Source organism: Mercurialis annua, linkage group LG2, assembly GCF_937616625.2.
Source record: "Mercurialis annua linkage group LG2, ddMerAnnu1.2, whole genome shotgun sequence".
Classification (NCBI taxonomy): Eukaryota; Viridiplantae; Streptophyta; class Magnoliopsida; order Malpighiales; family Euphorbiaceae; genus Mercurialis; species Mercurialis annua.
Genome location: NC_065571.1, coordinates 49,797,007 through 49,816,615, shown reverse-complemented (window position 1 = coordinate 49,816,615; position 19,609 = coordinate 49,797,007). Strand labels below are relative to the sequence as shown.

Genomic DNA, 19,609 nt, shown 5'->3' with positions numbered 1-19,609 from the left:
GTGATGAGATATTAGTTTATTTTACCAAGCTTAAACAATTGTGGGATGAATTAGCTTGTATGATTGTATTACCTACTTGTACTTGTGGAGCAATTGAACAATGTACTTGTGAATTGGGAAAAAGAATTGCTGAATGTAACTCTCAAGATAAACTGGTATGATTTTTAATAGGGTTAAATGCAGATTATGAATACACCAGAAACCAAATACTACTTCTGAATCTCTTGCCTAATGAAAATAAAGCTTATTTTATGATTTTGTCTGTGGAGAAACATAAACAAATTAGTGGTAACAACACCCCAATGGTTGATAACACAACCCTGTTAGCTACTCCACAAGGTTATGGCAGAGGAACTTGGGACAACAAGAAGAAATATGGACAAGAATACAAAAGAGATAATAAAGAAAGGGGCACTGTGATTACTGTAATAGAGATGGCCACATCAGGTCGGGCTGTTTCAAACTTGTTAGATACCCTTAATGGTTTAAAGGGAATAAAGGAAGGGGACAACAACAACAGGGCATAAGAATGACAGCTCAGACATACACTGTTCATGATAATTAAACCAATAATGACACTTCAGAAAACCATACAGAGAAATGGGACTTACCCAGCTAACTTTAGTAACTATGAACATATGGGAAATACTCTTGCATGAATGCTGAGATTCATCAAACAGAAAACAACAATAGAAAATGCTAGTTTTTCTGGAAAATTTGCAGGGACTGGAGAGAGTTTATGGTGATTCTTTGAGCTTTGCAGGTATTATTTCATCTTATGCTTTTAGTAGTTTTGGTTTATGTGATAAAGATTCTTGGATAATAGATACTGGAGCCTCATACCATATGACTTTCAATCCTAGCCTACATTCAAACCTAAAAACTCTCAATAAAGCTATAAAAGTCTGTTTACCTAATGGAACACTGAATTCTGTACACAAATCAAGTCATGTTACTCTAACCCCTTATTTCACTCTTAAAAATGTTTTATTTATGCCAAATTTCAAATACAATATGCTATCAGTTAGCAAGTTGGTACAAACCAATCCTCTCAAGGTAATATTTCTCTGTAAATGTTTCCTTATATAGGACCTGAGGACTAATGTCATTCGGCTCAGGGTCAACAGATTGTTGGACTGTACAAACTCGATTCAAGTTGTTCCTTTCATAAATCTTCTATAAGTACTTCTTTTTCACAACATAACGATTTTATTTGTCAGTTCAAAATCAATAAAAAGGTCATTAATGAGCCACTTTCTTGTTCTTATGTGAATGTTGCACATAACACAGTTAATTTCTCAACTTTGCATGCTATGTTAGGACATGCTAGCACATCTACTATGATTCATATCCCTTCTTTTCATTATCATCCATCTCATTCTTCTTGTTGTGAAATTTGTCCACAAGCTGAACAACAAGATTATCATTTCCTATTTTTGAAATTAAAAGTTCAAAATCTTTTGACCTTCTACACATAGATATGTTGGGTCCCTACAAAATACCATCTAATCAAGGCTCTCATTATTTTCTTACCATAGTAGATGATTGTACTAGAGTCACTTGAACTTTCTTATTGGCACATAAAGTACTTTGTGCTAAAGTACTGATAACTTTTCTGAAAATGGTTTTACTTAATATTAAACTCAAGTTAAAACCATTAGGACTGATAATGGTCTTGAATTCCTTAACCAAACTGTTTCCTCATTCTTGCAAGAAAATGGTATTATCCACCAACACACATGTCCTTACACACCGTAACAAAATGGTGTTGTTGAGAGAAAACACATGCATTTTCTTGAAGTTGTTAGAGCCCTATGACTTCATGCTAATCTTCCTAAACACTTTTAGGGAGATTGTCTTTTGACAGCTACCTATTTGATTAATTGAATGCCAATGAAATTACTATCCTAGAAATCACCATATGAAAAATTCTATTCAAAGAGTCCTGATTATAATCATCTAAGAATTGTTGGATGCTTATGTTTTGCTGAAAATCTATCTCCTGCTACTGATAAGTTTGATTCTAGAAGCATCATATCTCTTTTTCTTGGATATTGTTCTAATCAAAAAGCATATAAACTTATGAACTTATCCACCAATTAGTATTTTTGCTAGCAGAGATGTTCATTTTCTAGAGTTCACTTTCCTATATGCAAATGCAAAATTCTATCTTGCTATTAATGATGTCCTTACTATTAATCCTACTTCTGATTCAGATACAGTCATGTCCTCTATCCCTCTTAATCCAATTCTTCGAGAACCTATAGATTCACCACGTCTCTCTTTTCCTTCTAACTCAGGTCATACTATTCCTACAACCAATACAACAATCCTAAGAAGATCCTCCAGACCAAGAATCTTACCCTATTGGCTCAAAGATTATGAAACTACTATCAATCCTAGAACTTCATCTAATTCCGCCTTTTCTTTTACTCTAGCTAGTGGGTAACAATATCCTTTGCCTTCTTATTCCCTCCTTACTAAAACTTCATCCATTATTAATGATCCTGTTGACTCTACTTCTATTATAACAGAACTTTTTTCTTATAACAAAGCTACTAAAGATATTAAATGGGTTAATGCAATACAACAAGAATTACTTGCTTTTGAACAAAATGGCACTTGGATTCTAACTGATTTGCCTCCTAATAAGAAGGCTATAGGATCCAAATGGGTTTACAAAATTAAGCATAATCCTGATGGTAAGTTGAAAGATTAACAGCCCGTCTTGTTGCTAAAGGCTATAATCAGATAGAAGGATTAGATTTCGCTGATAGTTTTTCTCCTATTGCTAAACTTGTAACATTTAGACTTCTTATTTCTTTAGCTGCTTCTCGTGGTTGGTTTCTGGGACAATTAGATGTTAATAAGGCATTTCTGCATGGTACTCTAGATGATGATGTTTATATGGTTCCTCCACAAGGTTACACTAAAGCAAAAAATTCATCAGGTTTATAAGTTGGTCAAGTCCTTATATGGCCTGAAGCAGGCCTCAAGACAATGGAATATTGCTTTCACCCAATCTCTTCTTGACATGGATTTTATTCAATCAGTTCATGACAATTATCTTTTCACTAAACATCAAAATGGTCATTTTGTTGCTCGTGTTGTGTATGTGGATGATGTTCTACTTGCAGGAGATGACATACAACAGCTAAATGCAGTTAAGCAATTTTTCCATTCCAAGTTTACAATCAAGGATATCGGTCCTTTAAAGTTCTTTCTTGGTTTAGAGATATCGTACTTCAAAGGGTATATCCCTCAATCAGAAGAGATATATCCTTGACATACTTGATGATTCTGGTTTGACTGGTGCAAAACCCATTTCATTTCCTCTACAATCTCACTTGAAGTTGTCTGCTACTGAATGTGAACTTCTACCTGATCCCAATTCTTATTAAAGATTTGTTGGACGTTTACTTTACCTCAATATCACAAGACCTGACATTAGTTTTTCAGTTCATGTGCTAAGTCAATTTCTAAGCTCTCCACGCCTACCACATTGCGAATCAGCTCTCCATGTACTTCGTTACCTAAAAAGTTGTCAAGATTTAGGCTTGTTTTATTCTGCTATTTCTGATTTGACTCTTCAGGCGTATTGTGATTCAGACTGGGCTTCTTGTTTTGATCTTCGAAGGTCAGTGATAGGTTTTTGCATATCTCTTAAGGACTCTCTTATATCCTAGAAGAGCAAGAAGTAGGTTACCATCTCTAGGTCCTCTACTGAAGCAAAGTATAGGTAAATGGAAGCCACTACTTGTGAACTTCTCTGGCTTCAATATTTATTGCGAGGCCTTCATGTTTTTGTTTCTTCTCCAATTGTGCTTCACTGCGATAACAAAGCAGCCCTGCATATTGCCGCTAATCCTATTTTCCATGAGAGAACGAAACATTTGGAGACCGTCATCTTGTTTGTGAACAATACAAGGAAGGTTTTATTGCTCCAACCTTTATGCCTTCTAAGTTTCAATTAGCTGATATTATGACCAAAGCTTTTGGGTCTGCTCCTCATCAATTCCTTTTGTCCAGTTTGCACCTTGTTTTTCATCAAGTTTCAACTTGTTGGGGGGATGTTGACTAATGTTTCTGGATATAATTATGATTACTGATTAGTTAGCTTAGTTGGCAACACACACCTCATGTGTGTTTAGTTAGTTAGTCTATCTGGCATTACTTTACTCTGTATATATAGCATATCTTGTACAAAACGGTTATTAGAATCAATATACATAAAACTTTCTTTCTCAATTCTTCTTTTTCTTCCCTATTCTCTGTCCTAGATTTTACAATTATCACTATATGAAGAAACTCAAATTCAAAATATTAGATGACCTCGCAAATCTTACAACTTTACAATTGTAATTTCACAATATATTCAATAATCAATTAGCTAACTGACAATAAAATAAAAAGTGTAAAGAAGTCTATAATTGGATGATTCATATAAAAATTATTAGTAATATTAATGGTTTAAGCAAAAGTATTCAAAATATCTTACTAAACACTATTGGAATAAGCAATTTACTTAATGCGAGGAATTGAAAAATCTGCATACAGACGAGTGATGTAGTTGGTGGGAACATCCTCCATATATTCTTAAAAATTGCACAATATTTTTCCATTTGCTCAATCAATCTATCTATATTGGACTGACTTATGTGTGCATAATTTTATACTATATAACATAATGATATGATTAATTAACCTGAACGCAACTCTATTGAGAAAAGTTTACTCTTAATTATTATTCAATAACTGAATTTCTTGTCCAAAACTCAATTCTCATTATGTTGGTTTGTTTACCCATCAAGAAAATGATTTCAATTTTTATGAAGTTAAACCATAATTTCATTTGAACGTTTTCCCAACACTTGTAATCTCAACGACCTTTTTGAAGTATTTTTTTAATATCTAAATGGCGAGTCCTATTTTCTATTGTTCTTATTAAACTAGTGTATAAGAAATTCATAAAAATAAAACTAGTGTATAAAAAGTCAGTTGGATCTTTAAACTTATAATAGTTGAACTTATCTAAGTTAAATTTAATTTATTTCAATTATTTAGTCCAACCTTCAGAAATAAATTCTCTCAGGCTCATTCTTACATTTTTAGAGCATGCATAAAACGACAATATTAAAGATATAAACATAAATAAATACAGATTTATATAAATTTTAATATATTTACAGTTGTTTCTTGCATAATGCATGATCGATTTATCATATTTAAAAAATTATGAACGAACTATCATGAGCTAAATTCAACTTATATAAACTCGTTTTAAAAGTATTAAGCAAAATGAATTAAAATTTTATTGAGTTAATAGATATAAATATTTGATTCTATATGAGTTAGAATGTAAGAATTCACATGCATACGAATATGTTTAAGTCTAGTCTTGACTATAATATTGGCTTAATGTATATGTTGACTCCCATAACTTATATCAGTTCACTATCTAAACCCCTCATATTTTAGTTTAATCTATCTGACATCTTAAATTTTGAATTTTGCATGTTTAATTCTGAAATAAAGAGCAAGGCACAAACGCACTAATGTGTCTAAAAAATATTAATTGGACCACCAACTAATTTGATACCTCATCAAAATAGAAGGATGAAAGATACATAGGTTAAACTGAAAAATAGAAAGATCAAATGGATGAAGAGATGTAAAATATAAAAAAAAAAAATATTGAGTGCTTTATTTTATTTGTTTATATATAAAAATAAAAGTGAAATTTAAGTTTAAAAAAATTTAAGTTTTTAGTTTTAATTACTATTTTAATATATTAATTTATTTTCATATTTTTTATTTTTCTTCTTTTCCTTTTGCAAAAGATAAAAAAACACTACAAGAAATACTAAAATTAGCAGCAAACATTTTTGCTGCTAATAATCCTAAAATTGTTACTATTAACATATAGCAACCAAAAAAAATTATGGCATGTTGCTGCTAATAAAACGTTGCCTTAAATTATTGGTAACAAAATTTGCTGTAAATTGCTGCTATAACTTAGCTAATGGCATCAAATTTCAAAAATAATGCTACAAAATGTTATTTAGCAGTAAAAAAAATTAGCTGCAAAAACAGAATTTCTTATAGTGAAAGTTATTTTTAAAATAATTATTTTAAAAGTTAAAAATTCACAATTAAATATAAAATAGAGAGTTAGTCTTTTTATATTAATATTACATAAAATAAAATAAAATGTTAAAAATGTTAAACTGAAAGATGAGTAGTTGAGTGAAATTATACAACTCCGCAGCCAAACACTTGCCAAAATAACAATTTTAAAAGATAAACAGGTAAAATAGAGATGTCAAATAGATTAATTTGAAGATAAGAGATTAAATGGGTGAATGAATACAAATTTAGGAGTAGCATTTGAAAGCTTGACCTGATGTTAAGTCATTCAATATGTGTGAGATCGAGAGTTCGGTCGCCGGATTCTCCTCAAACCATAATTTTTCTGATTTAAATTAATTTTTGCTAACTCCTACTAACAACTAACATAGGATATATCCATCTTTAATTGAAAAAATTAGAAGTCAAAAGATACATTAAGCCTTATAAATAATTAATAATATTTAATAGGTGGTTAAACTCTCACACTTATAAACTCTAACAATATGAGATTTCTTTTCTTTTCGTACAATAATTTCTTAAAATATAAACTTATTTTTTATAAAAATAAAAAATGAGTAGAAATTAAGTTGTAGGCGACTTAAACATGTGAATTCGTCTCAATAGTCTTTAAAATCAATGAGGAGCTGGAATCTCCATTTTTTTTCAAATCTCTGTCGACATAGTCAGTAGAATTTAAGTATGCAACATTAATTATATATCCCATCCCTCTTAGAATTCTAATTTTTTTTTTTGTATTTTGAATGTCTTTAAAGTACTTTATTTATTTAAGATTAAATTTACATATAAAAAAATACTATTGATGGATCTAAATTAATTGACATTTTAATAATTTAAATTAATAAAATTTGACATATATTATTAAAAAAAGTAAAAGATAATATAATATATATGTCCGGCATGAAGAACACATTTATAGTACTAATAGCAAAAATGAAGCATCGTGGAAGGACATAAAGTGTAGGAGATAACAAAAAAGGTCAACAAGAAACAACTTTTGTCTTCGTTACTTGTTTTTGTTTGTTAATTAGCTGGGCACTTTCTTCTTTCTTTTCCCTTGACCTTGACACGCTCAAGAATTCAACATTCTTTGCCGACTTTTTCATGCATTTCGACATTATCTTAATCATCACTATATCAATCGATCGTAACTCTAATGGTGTAAGCGCGGAATTGTATTCACCAATAATCGTGAGCCCAATTAATTTTATAAGCGTTTTCCATGCCGATTATTAGAAAAGTCATTTTTATTTCAGTTTTTTTTATAACCAAATATATATTAAATTTCATGGTATTTAATTTTTTATTTGTATCACATAATTAACTAATGAAAATAATGTCAAATTTTACCTACATTGAGTGACAAATTTTCAATCAGCTCCAGTTGTAAAAAAAATGAAAATGATATTTGAAATTATAAAAGAATTGAAAAAAAAAACTCCATGGTCCATAATTTAATTCAGAATTCATTATTATTAAAGTATAGAAAAAAATTTGGAGGGTCAAATATGTAGGAAATGTGATGTTACTTTAAAAATCAAGAATTGAAAAATGTAGCTATCTATCGGTTTGAGGCCAGCAATTTGACTAATCTTTTATCCGCTCCTTCTTGTGACTTTCCTCCTCCGCCACTTGCTTTGCCGCCGCTCTCATTCTCTCCTTCCTCCTATATATTCCACTTCTCTTCCTCCCTTTTTTCCCATTCTCTTAATATTCAATTACAAACCTTACAATCCATGGAGTCTAACTGGGTCAACACTTCTCTCGGTCTCAACATCAACACTTTCACTAACCACATCGACGCAACTCCGGTGAGTTCTGAGTCATTTTCTTTTCTTTATTTTTATTTTCATCCGAATCGCTAATGAGTTATAGCTCAAACGGTATAACGCTTAGCAGGATTCTGTAAACGGATTCTGCTAAAAAGTTCATCTAATTGTCCGACTGATCAAGAATTTTTTAAATGAATCAGAAGAATGAACGATTCGACCCGGAAACTTCTAGGTTTGAACGGATACAATTACCGATAAAGGAAGAAGAGCAAACTATGCCGTCCACCGGCGTTCTGATACGAGAGCTGAGCAGGATAAGCTCGGAGAATAAGAAACTGACGGAAATGTTGAGTGTTCTATGTGAAAATTACAATGCTTTGCAAAATCATTTGGCGGATTTGATGACGACGAACAAGAATTCTGATACGTCGATGACGGCGAGGAAAAGGAAGGCGGAGAGTGAAGATTATAGTAATATTATTATTAATAATAATAGTAATCGACCGACGGAAAGTAGCTCTAGCGACGAATTGGAATCCGCTACTAAAAAGTCTGATAAAGATAACACCAAAACGAAGATTTCAAATGTTTATCTTCGCACTGATCCTTCTGATACTACTTTGGTAATTAATCAAGTTCCATAATATTTTCATTATTTTCTTAGACTAAAATATAGATAAAATCATACATCGTATTCTAGTTACCGATTAAAAATCTGATCAATCCGTGCTGATGTGGAATGTCGGAATCTAAAATTGAAAAGCACAACAAGATGGATTCTAGTTTCTATATCAATATAATTGATCGGATAGTGTTTTGAATCATAAAAAATTAAAAATCCTGTGTTAAAATTATAAACTAGACTAAAATTTAATTTTATACTAATTTAACTTTTGTTTTTGGTTGATTATTTTCAGGTAGTAAAAGATGGATATCAATGGAGGAAATACGGGCAAAAGGTTACTAGAGATAACCCATGCCCTAGAGCTTACTTCAAGTGTTCATTTGCCCCGGGCTGCCCAGTCAAAAAGAAGGTAATTAATTAAAAACAACAACCAATCAAATCTCATCAAATTTCACTAATTATTAATTGATTTAGTAATTAACTAACTAAGCAAATTTGCCATTTTTTTCAAATTCAGGTGCAAAGAAATGCAGAAGATCCATCAATCGTAGTGGCAACTTACGAAGGAGAGCACAACCATATGCAACCAGCTCAGCCGGAGATGTCACCTCCGGCGAAAGCTCCGGCTTCACATAATAGTGCAATAACGCTTGAACTGATCAAAACTGGAGAAATGCAAGAGAATAGTAATGCTAAGAAGCCGAGAATTCAAGAAACTGACGATCAAGCTCCGGCAATTCAACAGCTTTTGGTTCAACAAATGGCTTCTTCTTTGACGAAAGATCCAAATTTCACGGCGGCACTTGCAGCGGCTATTTCCGGAAGATATAACCCGACCCGGATGCAAAATTGGTGAAATTAATGTAGAATGAAGATTTTCATAGATATATTAATATTATGTATATAAATGTCGGAGATTAGCTAGTGCTAAAATGATTAAAACAAACATTATACTATATAGTTTTATATTTCTCTTCAGAAGCTTCATTAATTGGGCCAGACAAGTTTTGATCATTTGCAAGGGAAACGAAGGGATACTGATTAAGCTGCACAACTCACTGAACTCTCATTTTAATTAAATCTGATTATCAACAATCAACTAAACTTCAATTGGAAGTAATTTTATCAAGGGTTAAGTGCACATTGAATTCTGACTTTTAGCGCAATTTGTAATTATAACACGAATTTTGAAAATTTGATCAATTCATTCACTAATTTTCATGTTCTGGCAAATCAGAACACCAAGTTCTATTTCAATAGAAAAGCGCTGATATAACATCATAATATTCACTGTTCTGGTAATTACATCAATATTATTTCAATGGAAAATAGATCGATGTTCCGATTTTCTAAAAGCTCAAAGTTTGCGGCTGACTTTGTCAAATTTTTAAATTTGTATCGTAATTGCAAAAATACTAAGATTCATAATCTATTTTGCAGTTAATTGTTTTATTAATTGAGATCCAATTTTACTTAGTCGGGGGTTGATAAAAATTGTAGATGTGATATGATGTGATATAATTGTAAATATATCCATTTCAACTATCAAGTAAACAAAATTTGATTTTGAACTGAAAATAACTTTTCATCGTAAAATAAAATTATAGTTCATTAACTAAAAATAAATAAATTAAAAATTATAAAAAGTTGAAAGCAATAAAATATAGATTTTGTTGTTCATAATCCGATAAGTGTAAACACAAGGTCTAATATTATCTACAAATGAAAGTTGAAGGACTTTACAAATATGAGAGAAAATTGGGGTCAAATACTTTCTGGGTAAGTGAACTTTAATTTTTTTAAAAAAATAATATTAGATATTAATTTGTTTCATTAAAGTTTTTAAATTTTTATTTTTATTTTGTAAAAATATTTCTGATTTTATTTTATTTATGTGGCCATCTAATTTAAAAATATTTTTCACGCCGGCAAATATTAGCATATTATATATTTTATTTTAATAGATAAATACTAACTTACAGGGCGTGTAACTGAATTGTTGATGGTTTAATATTCTAATTTGGATGGCCTAAAATTAAATTGGAATATTTTTTTAAAATAAAAATTGAAGTTTAATAATTTTAAAAAGATAAATTAAAATTTAATATATTTTAAAAATACCTAAAAATTTAGCAGCCTCCAATATATTTGATCGGATGAATTTGATATTGCTACTCCCTTGTATGAAAGAAAATCATAGCAAGACAGTTTAATTTTGAGAAATGCAAGATAAATTAGTTGTGTTGCATGTATTGTCTGATGTTTGAAGTCATTACTCCAACTAAATTAAATTTAGCCGGATAGGATCTATTAAGAATAAAGGGTTAAGCGCCCTCAAATTTATATTTCGGAATTATTTAATTTTTTGAATTAATTAGACCCAAAATTTATATTTGCATGATCAAATAAGTCTATTTTAATTTTTTGAATCAATTAGACCTAAAACTTTTTTAATTTAAATTAAGCCAATTAAAATTATACATCTCAAATGTACATTTATTTAACCCTGAGACATAAACTTGGGAGTTTCATTAATTCAAGTGACTTATTTGACTCTGAAAATATAAATTTAAGTCTAACTGATTAAAAAACTTAAAATAAATTTATTTAATCCGAGACACAAATTTAAAAGCTGCATTGAATTTTTGTTCGATCTGTTAAAGTGAGAAATTTTACACACGAACTCTACGCGGGTCCGAATGGTAGCAAGCTTCTAGTTGTTTGGTAGTGGATTTAATTAGGAGTTGAAATATTGCCAAAATGTGAGTCAAAATCATTATGCTCCACTTCACTTTGACTCATCCATCTTATTACAACTCAAATACAAATTGCACACCCTGCACCATGCAAATTAAAATTATGCTCTAGTTATGTGCACCTTTTAAAATCAAAATTAAAATTCTGAACTCTGCAGCTTGAAGAAAGACTGTTATATAAATGTACCGTGAAGGAGGTTGACAAAAAAAGTAGGTTAAACTCTAAAAAAAATACCAAATATTTATAATTTTTGTCAGTTATTTTAAGATTTGTAAATAGGCCTAATCACTCAAAAACCCCTCACCTTTAAACTTTTTTTCAATTCTACCCCGACGTTGAAAATTTGTCAATTTTACCCACTTTTGAATTTTCTGTTTTCAATTGTACCCCAATATTTAAATTTTTGTTAATTTTTTTACTTAAATGATGAAATCATTCAATTAATTAAGTCTAAACATGAAATTAAATTCTTTTTTATTCAAAAGAGTACAAATAAATCCTTTATTTTTAAAAACTAACTAAAAACCATAATCAAATTAACACTAATTTAAATTCTTAATTAATTTAAATAAATTTAAAAAATATACAATTAATATATGCGAGACATGTAAAATGTTTTAAACAAATTTCCAAACGCAAAAGACGTTAATTTAATTTTTCAGGGTACAATTGAAACACAAAAATGCAAAATAGGGTAAAATTGACAAATTTGCAACGTCAGGGTATGATTGAAAAGGGGATAAAAGGTCGGGGTTTTTTAAAACATTAGGCCTTGTAAATATAACTCATTTTGACAAATTATTTTACTTAATTTTATATTCACAAAAATTGAATCAGTCAATTTTTAGACTCTCTCCTGATTTTTAATAGCATATATGGGCACAGGCAGAAGCGAGGGTTTTTGATATTTGGGTGCCTCAAAGGCACCCAAATTTCTAAATCAGTGCCTTTTTCGGAATTGATTCCGAAAGAGTGTCTGGTCCCACCTGTTCCGCATTCTAGGAATGCGGAACAGATGGGGTTCCGCAATTCTAGAATGCGGAACGGTTAAGCAGCTGATTAACTTCTGTTAATCAGCTGCTTAAGCACGTTCCGCATTCTAGGAATGCGGAACGTGCTTCCCCAATGATTGGGGAGATAGTTTTGTCTCCCCAATCATTGGGGCTGCAATGATTGGGCATTTAGTGCCCAATCATTGTAGAATTTTAATTTAAAAAAGAAAAAATATTATGTTAATTTTTTTAATATACACTATAAACTAAAAACAATTTAAAATAATAACGATATATTAATAATCGATTTAAATGCTTGTTTGATTTAACTATTGATTTTAGCAAACACTTATAAAAAAAATTAAAAAATTAACAGACGATTTAAATATTTATTTTATTTAACTAATGATTTTAACAGACGCTTATAAAAAAATAACAATTTTAACAAACGATTATAATATACAGAATATAGTAAACATACATCATATACTAAAATACAAAAATCGATAAGTGAACAAAAATATGAAATCTAATCCTCATATCTACGAGTCCTCGGTCTCTGTATCCTCAAATCGTGAGTCTCTCGACGGTGCCGCGAGCTGTCTGTAATCGAGTGAAACTGTCGGGGTAACGGAGGGCTCTCGCCGCTGTCGTGGGCGTCCTCGTCCTGAACTGAATGCTCAACGTCTGCTGCTGGTGGTGCAGTACCAGTCTCCTCCTGTGTGGGCGGTAGGAGTCTAAAAGATGGAGTTATGAGATCCGGTCGTGATAAAAGCTCCTCGTACGCCTCTGAACCGATCTTCGGACCGAATAACCATGACTCTGACAGTGTAAAATGTAGTTGTGATGGATCCTGAGCCTGGTGAGAAGAAGATGGCCGCGAATGTGACGTCGACGACTGATCATCCGAAGGCATCGTGGGACGGTAACACTGATCGAAAGACGTGAACGGTTGAGCATCTGTATATGGCGCTGGACGGTAATACTGATCTGATGCAGCAAACGGCGGTGGTGTGGTCTGCTGAAATGGAGACGCCGGTGGTGTGGCCTGCCGGAACTGAGACGCCGGTGGTGTGGCCTGCTGGAACTGAGACGCCGGTGGTGTGCCCTGGTGGAACTGAGACGGCGGCGTGCCCAGAGGAGTCGTATATGCTGTCTGTCCGTACGACGGCTCAAAAAACGGCATCGACGAAGGCGGGACCTGATACGATGATACCTGGGGTCCCTAAAATACAAAGTTAAAAACGCAACATTTAAATTATATATTTAACTACGAGTTAAAAAAGCAATAAAATAATTAATAAATGACATGAAACCTGTGGGAAAGAGGTCTGATGCCACGAAGGTTGTGATGCTGAAGTGGAAGTGGAACCGTAGTACTGAGTCGGGCCATAGTACTCCCCTCGTCTGTCTGTAATCTTAAATTTATAGCGTTAACATAACAATCGTAATTACTATTACTTTATTTCTAATATTTTTTTCAAATAAAAATAAATTAAACATATCCTAATATAATTGTATGAAATTTCTAATTATACACTTGCTTATTACATGAAATTTTTAATTATATATGTTCTAATTATATTCTAATATAATTATATTAAACATATCCTAATTTTTTTATATTATACATGCATTTCTAAGTTACAATTAAAGTCTAATATTTTGCTATATTAAAATTAATTTTATAACAATTTTACATATTATTAAATTTCTAACATTTATAAACACTAAAATTATTTAATACAATAATTAAAAAATTACACGTACTAACCTCTTGTAGTCCTTTAAAATAAATAAGTATCGAATAAAAAATATAACACTTCACGAAGAGATCCGTTTAGCTCCGAAATATAACTTCTTCCAACTTTTTCCCGAAATATTCTTCAAAATATAACCTCGAAATTAATTTTTTTCTCCCCTATACTCTTATTTTTTTTTCTTTCCTTTAATATGTTTTTTTTAATTGAGTAAACTCCCCCCCCCCCTCTTTTATAGGCAACCGTTGGGAGCTGGTCTCCCAACGGTCTTAAATGCGTTCCGCATTTCTTGAATGCGGAACGCATTTAATTTACCGTTGGGAGACCAGCTCTAGGAATCTGATTAGTATGTTCCGTATTCTAGGAATGCGGAACACCACATGTTCCGCATTCCCAGAATGCGGAACATGTGGTCCCTGGCACTCTTTTGGAATTAATTCCAAAAGAGGCACAGGACTAGAAATTTGGGTGCCTTTGAGGCACCCAAATATCAAAAACCCCAGAAGCGAGCTAGGAAGCGAGGATAGATGCCGCTTCTTTCGTCGCACAAAAGTTTTGAAAAATAATTTCAGTGGCTGAATTGCTTTTTAGAAGGAGGAAATTACGTTTCGCATATTTTTTAAAAAATTTATAACAATATGCTCTAACTTTTTACTGTTGTAAAATATTTTTTTTGTAATTTTTTTTATAAAAATGCATCGTATAACAAGAATAGACCAATGATCTATCAATATTCTATCAAAGAGCGTATTTTACAAAAAAAAAAGATCATAGCGTATTTTTACAAAGATATGTTTGTAAAAAAAGCGTCTAGAAGAGCGACCTACGACCACCTTCTCTTTTTTTATGTTTCTTGTAATGCATATTTTTTAAGGTTAATTCCATAAAATATCACGATTTTTATACGAAATTTCATTTTAATCACGATCTTTAAAATTGTCATATAAAATCATGACCTTTTTTTCAGAACTATCATTTTAATGTATTTTTTTACTAAGTTCTTCATTAAATCATTAGTTAAAGACCCAAATTATAAATCGACACCAAATATTATTATCTTTCGGCTAGATTATGTAGAATTAGTAATTTTTTATCAGAAAAAATACACCAAATTTTATTTTAATGATAGATTTGAAATAAAATGAAAGGTCGTGCATTTAAATGCCAATTTTTAAAGGTTGTGATTAAAATACAACTCCGTGTAAAGGTCGTGATTTTTTTATGGAATTAATCCTATTTTTTAAGAGAAATGATATAAAAGAGCCCTTTAAGTTATTCAAAAAGAACACATAATCTATTTTAGTTTTTTCTGGGTCACTTAAGTCTTGTGCAAAAAACTCTTATAATTTTTTGGAAAGAACATTTAAACCTTTTAATTTAATTTTTGGACACTTAGCCTCTCAAGTATTTGATAAATATTTTAAATATTGAGATTATTTTTAAATTTTATTCCTACATGGTTATGAGAGACATGTCAGCAATTAACGAGTATTCCTAATGGTGGTGGACGAAAGTAGGGGCAGAACTAAAAAAATTTAATATGGGATGGCTAGTTGGTACAGATTTATTTTGAGAGTGCGAATTGTATAAAAATAAAACTATAATAACTATATATTTTAAAAATGCTTCAAAGTTGAAGTACTAAATTTTACTTTTCAAAAGATTTGAGAAGGTAATTGAAACTTCAGCCGTAAATTTGCTTCCGTCCCTGAACTAAAGGGATTATTTATTCTATTTTAAAACAAAAGGGACTTAACTGTGCCCAAAATCTATTTAAAGGTTTGTGTATATTTTTTAAGAAACTATGAGAATTTCTTTATATATTTATTTCTTTTTAATTATAAAAAAAATGAAAGATATTATTGTTATTAAGTGATATATATTTTTGATTAATATTGATATGTTATTTTAATATTATTTAGACGGCATGTATGAATACTATATTAATTTGTTTATATATAAAATATATATAAAAAATTAAAAGTATCATTTTTGTGTAAATATTTTAGAAAAATGAGTTTTTTTATGAAAACAAAGTAAATTACTTTTTATGAGTATTGATGGAGTCTGCCTTCTGAACCGGTGAGTGAACCTGCAAAACAGGGTAGAAGCTAACCGGACGGTGGTTGTCCGATTAACTCTCCGATGCTAAAGTCAGTCTAGAGCTTTGAGCAGCGTTTTGAGTATATGAATGTAATTGTGATTCTAGGCATACCTCGTGCTCCTTTTATAGTAGTCGAATATACCTAGTAGAGTTGTATTAGGCAGGTGAATCCTACTTTGTAGGGATTCGGCCGTATCGTAGAGATTCTCCTGATTTGTCGGGATCTACCGTAATCTGATAAGAGTCCTATTTAGGAACGTCTTCCTAAATAGTCTTATCTTCCTAAAGTAGAGTTTATCCTTCCATATGTAGTATTTGTGTCCAAATAGGACAAGATTTCCATATTTAGTCGTTTACCCGAATCCCGGGCCTGACGCGCTCTTGGCGGATCATGTGGGATTCGGTCTTTATTAGCGTGTTACCGAATCTTAGAGATTCGGCATCTCCTTCGTACCTTTTCGGTCTTCAGGGGGAGTCCGGTGTCACCTGAGAGTAGATCTCCTGCAACTCGGCTCCATTGTACTTACAGTAGGATTCGGTATCCATCATTAGCCCCCCCGCAAGTGAGCTGAAGTAGTTTGGCATTTATGCCTTAGTGGATTTTAGCTCTTTTGGAGCTGAGTTCTTTTATACGGACGAGTCGTTTTGTATTCCGGGCGAGTCGTTTCATATGTTTGTGGGCGACGTTTCATCTTTAGTAAGATTCTGCGTTGCCACGTGTTGTCCATCAGTAGAGGGTTATGACTGGATGAAGGACAAGTGTCTTCGTGCGCTATTAGTTGGTCCTTATTTGTAATTATGGGATCTCGTCTTTTCAGTTTCTTTGGTTTAGGCTATATAATTGTTCATTTTCTTCAATTTTCTTTCTTCTTTAACCTTTGCTTTCTCTGCAACTGCTTAAACCTTCGATTTCTTCAAGCTTTCTGTGGGTTTTCTTCTTCTGCTGTCAAGATTCCTCGTTTTCAAGTTGCTCCTTATCTTTCTTTTGATCCTGCGTATTTGCTTGCGAGGTATTTTACCTTTTCTCTAATTTAATTTCTTGGTAGTTTTTCAGTTTTCATTTTATTCCTTCTGTTCTTCTTGTTCTTCGTCTTGTTCTTCTTCTTTTCCTTTCTTTTGATCTTTTAGAGTTTTAATTTCATCATCATTCCGTGTTTCCCCCCCATTTTAAAAATTTTAAAATGTCAGAAGTAACTGAGGGGGCGAAGGGTGCTCGTGACGAGCTAGAATATACCCGGAGCTCCTTGTCAAGAGAGCAGATACTCGGTTATGCCGAGGAATTTAGCTTTCCCGAGTCGTATGTTATTCTGAGGCCGGCAAAATCGTATCGGGCGAATCATAGCACCGATTCGCCTTCCAAGATAGTAATTTTTCATGAACAGCTTTTAGCGGGTCTTAGGTTTCCCTTAGTCTTTAATCGTAGAGGTCTGTCATAATTTAGGTGTTCCTTTGGGTCAACTGCATCCGAACGCGATTCGCCTTCTTTGTTCTTTTATGGAATCGTGTAGGGTTCGGATGCAGGAGCCTTCGCTTGCTCTTTTTAATTATTTTTATGTTTTCTCCCGCCGAAAGGGTGAGGAATTTATTTTTGCTGGTGGTCGACCGAATCGATCTCTTTTTAGTCTTCCTTCTTCTTTGAAGGGTTGGACCCCTAAGTTTTTCTTGGTTCAGCACTCTTCTTTCTCCTCTTTTTCGCGGAGTTTTACTTCTAGTAAGGTTTCGCTTACTAATGTACCTGATTTGGATGATGGGGAGAAGGACTTCGCCCTGTCTTTGCTGTCGGATTGTCGTTTTGATAAGCCCAAGTACAGCGTTCTTTTAGAACAGTATTTGAGTCGCCGTGAAATACTTTTGGCGGGTCTTCCTTTAGAAGGTATTATTCTAATCTTTTGTTGTTATGTTTTTGTTTTGTAGGATGTCGACTTCTCTTGAACATTTGCTTGACAATTTTCATGTCGATATGACTGTAGATATGGGCGAGGTGACTAGCGGCGTTCCTAATCCCTCTACAATCGCCGTGCCGAATCCGACGCCTGATTCGGTGAATCCTGATCTTGATCCTGCTTCTGGCGATCAAGTTCCTGTTGCGACTTCCGAGTCACCTCTGCTTCCTTCGAAGGAGTCAGGTCCTTCTCTGAAGGGGTTGCCTACCGCCGGCCAGAAGCGTCCTGCTGAGGACCAGGCTGGAGCTTCTACCAAGCGTCCCAAGAAGAAGAAATCTTCTGGGGTGTCTATTGAGGAGGCACCTCGGTTTGCTGCTTGGGCGGACGCGCAAAATCCGCCTCGTCTTTCAAATGTCGCCATTCTTCATGCTTGCATGGAGAATATTATGATAAAAGAGGACATTGAGTCCATTGATCGCGAACATGGCGATAATTTGGCTGAGTTCGCCTGTCTCGGCGGTTTTTCGGTATGCTTCTTTCTTTTTTATATTATGATTTGCTTCTCCTTTTTTCTTTTGTTTTTCTTATTTGTTGTTTTCTTTCGCAGGTGGTCCAGTCCATCGCTGTTTTGGAGCGCCGCCGAAGGGATGCGGTGGATCAATTGAAGAAGCTCCAGAGAGATTCCGAATCCTGGCTCTCCGAGAAACAAAAGATGGAGGAGGAGGCTGGCGAGGCGACTGGTCTGATCCAACAGCTGAGGTCCTCCGTATCTACCAAGACTCGGGAGATTTCCGCTTTAGAGGCTCGGGTTCGAACTTTGTCCGAGGAAGTCGAGTCTCTACAGTCTTCTTCAGGTGCTCTCACTAAGGAGAGGGATGATCTGAAGAAAGAAGAGGGGCGTCTCCGCCGGCGATTGGGTGACTCTGGGAGCTTTTATTCCCAAGTCATGACTCAATACCGGTTGGCGATCGGGGCAAAGCTGCGGGAGCAGAATCGTGGCGTCGATCTTTCTGGAGTCAATCAGTTGGATCCTGCTTCTTTGGCGAAGGAGGTGAAGGCGAAGCTTGATAAGCAGAAGCAAGACGCTTTGAATAAGGCTTAGTTTTTATTTTCTCCTTTTTGTATTTTTTGCTTTTTAGTATTTTTTGCTTTCGCCTTTTTTTGTATTGGATCGTGGGCGGATCCTTTGTAATTTTGCTTCTGTGAATATAATGATCTTTTGACCATTGCTTTTCTTTATTTGTAGAGTAAATCTAAACTCGTTTGTTATTTTGAGAAGTTAATCTAAACTTCTGCTGGTGTAATTTATTTGTAGGTCCGAATGGATCCTTTTATTTATTTGACTCGGACGAGTCTAAATTATTTTTTAACTAAGATTCAAACGACTCTTGTTAAATTGTATTTATTAGGTCTCGAGCGAGCCTATAAAATTTTGCTTCTTATCGCCAAATCGCCTTTTTATTTCAAAAATGGAAATAAGTACATGCCATGAATTAATCTATTGATAATACTTTCTCAGGTGCTCTATATTCCAATATCTGGGTACCATGGATCCAGTTATTGTCTTTA

The 19,609-nt window shown here is 32.9% G+C and overlaps 1 protein-coding gene across 1 annotated transcript; it reads left to right on the top strand.

Annotated features, from left to right (window-relative positions):
- Window positions 1-7,678: 7,678 nt before the first annotated feature.
- On the top strand, window positions 7,679-9,531 carry LOC126666631 (probable WRKY transcription factor 40). Its single transcript, XM_050359459.2, has 4 exons — window positions 7,679-7,958; window positions 8,120-8,542; window positions 8,837-8,953; window positions 9,062-9,531. Exons 1-4 carry the CDS (start codon window positions 7,884-7,886, stop codon window positions 9,398-9,400), a joined length of 954 nt encoding a protein of 317 aa, XP_050215416.1. The 5' UTR covers window positions 7,679-7,883; the 3' UTR covers window positions 9,401-9,531.
- Window positions 9,532-19,609: the final 10,078 nt, after the last annotated feature.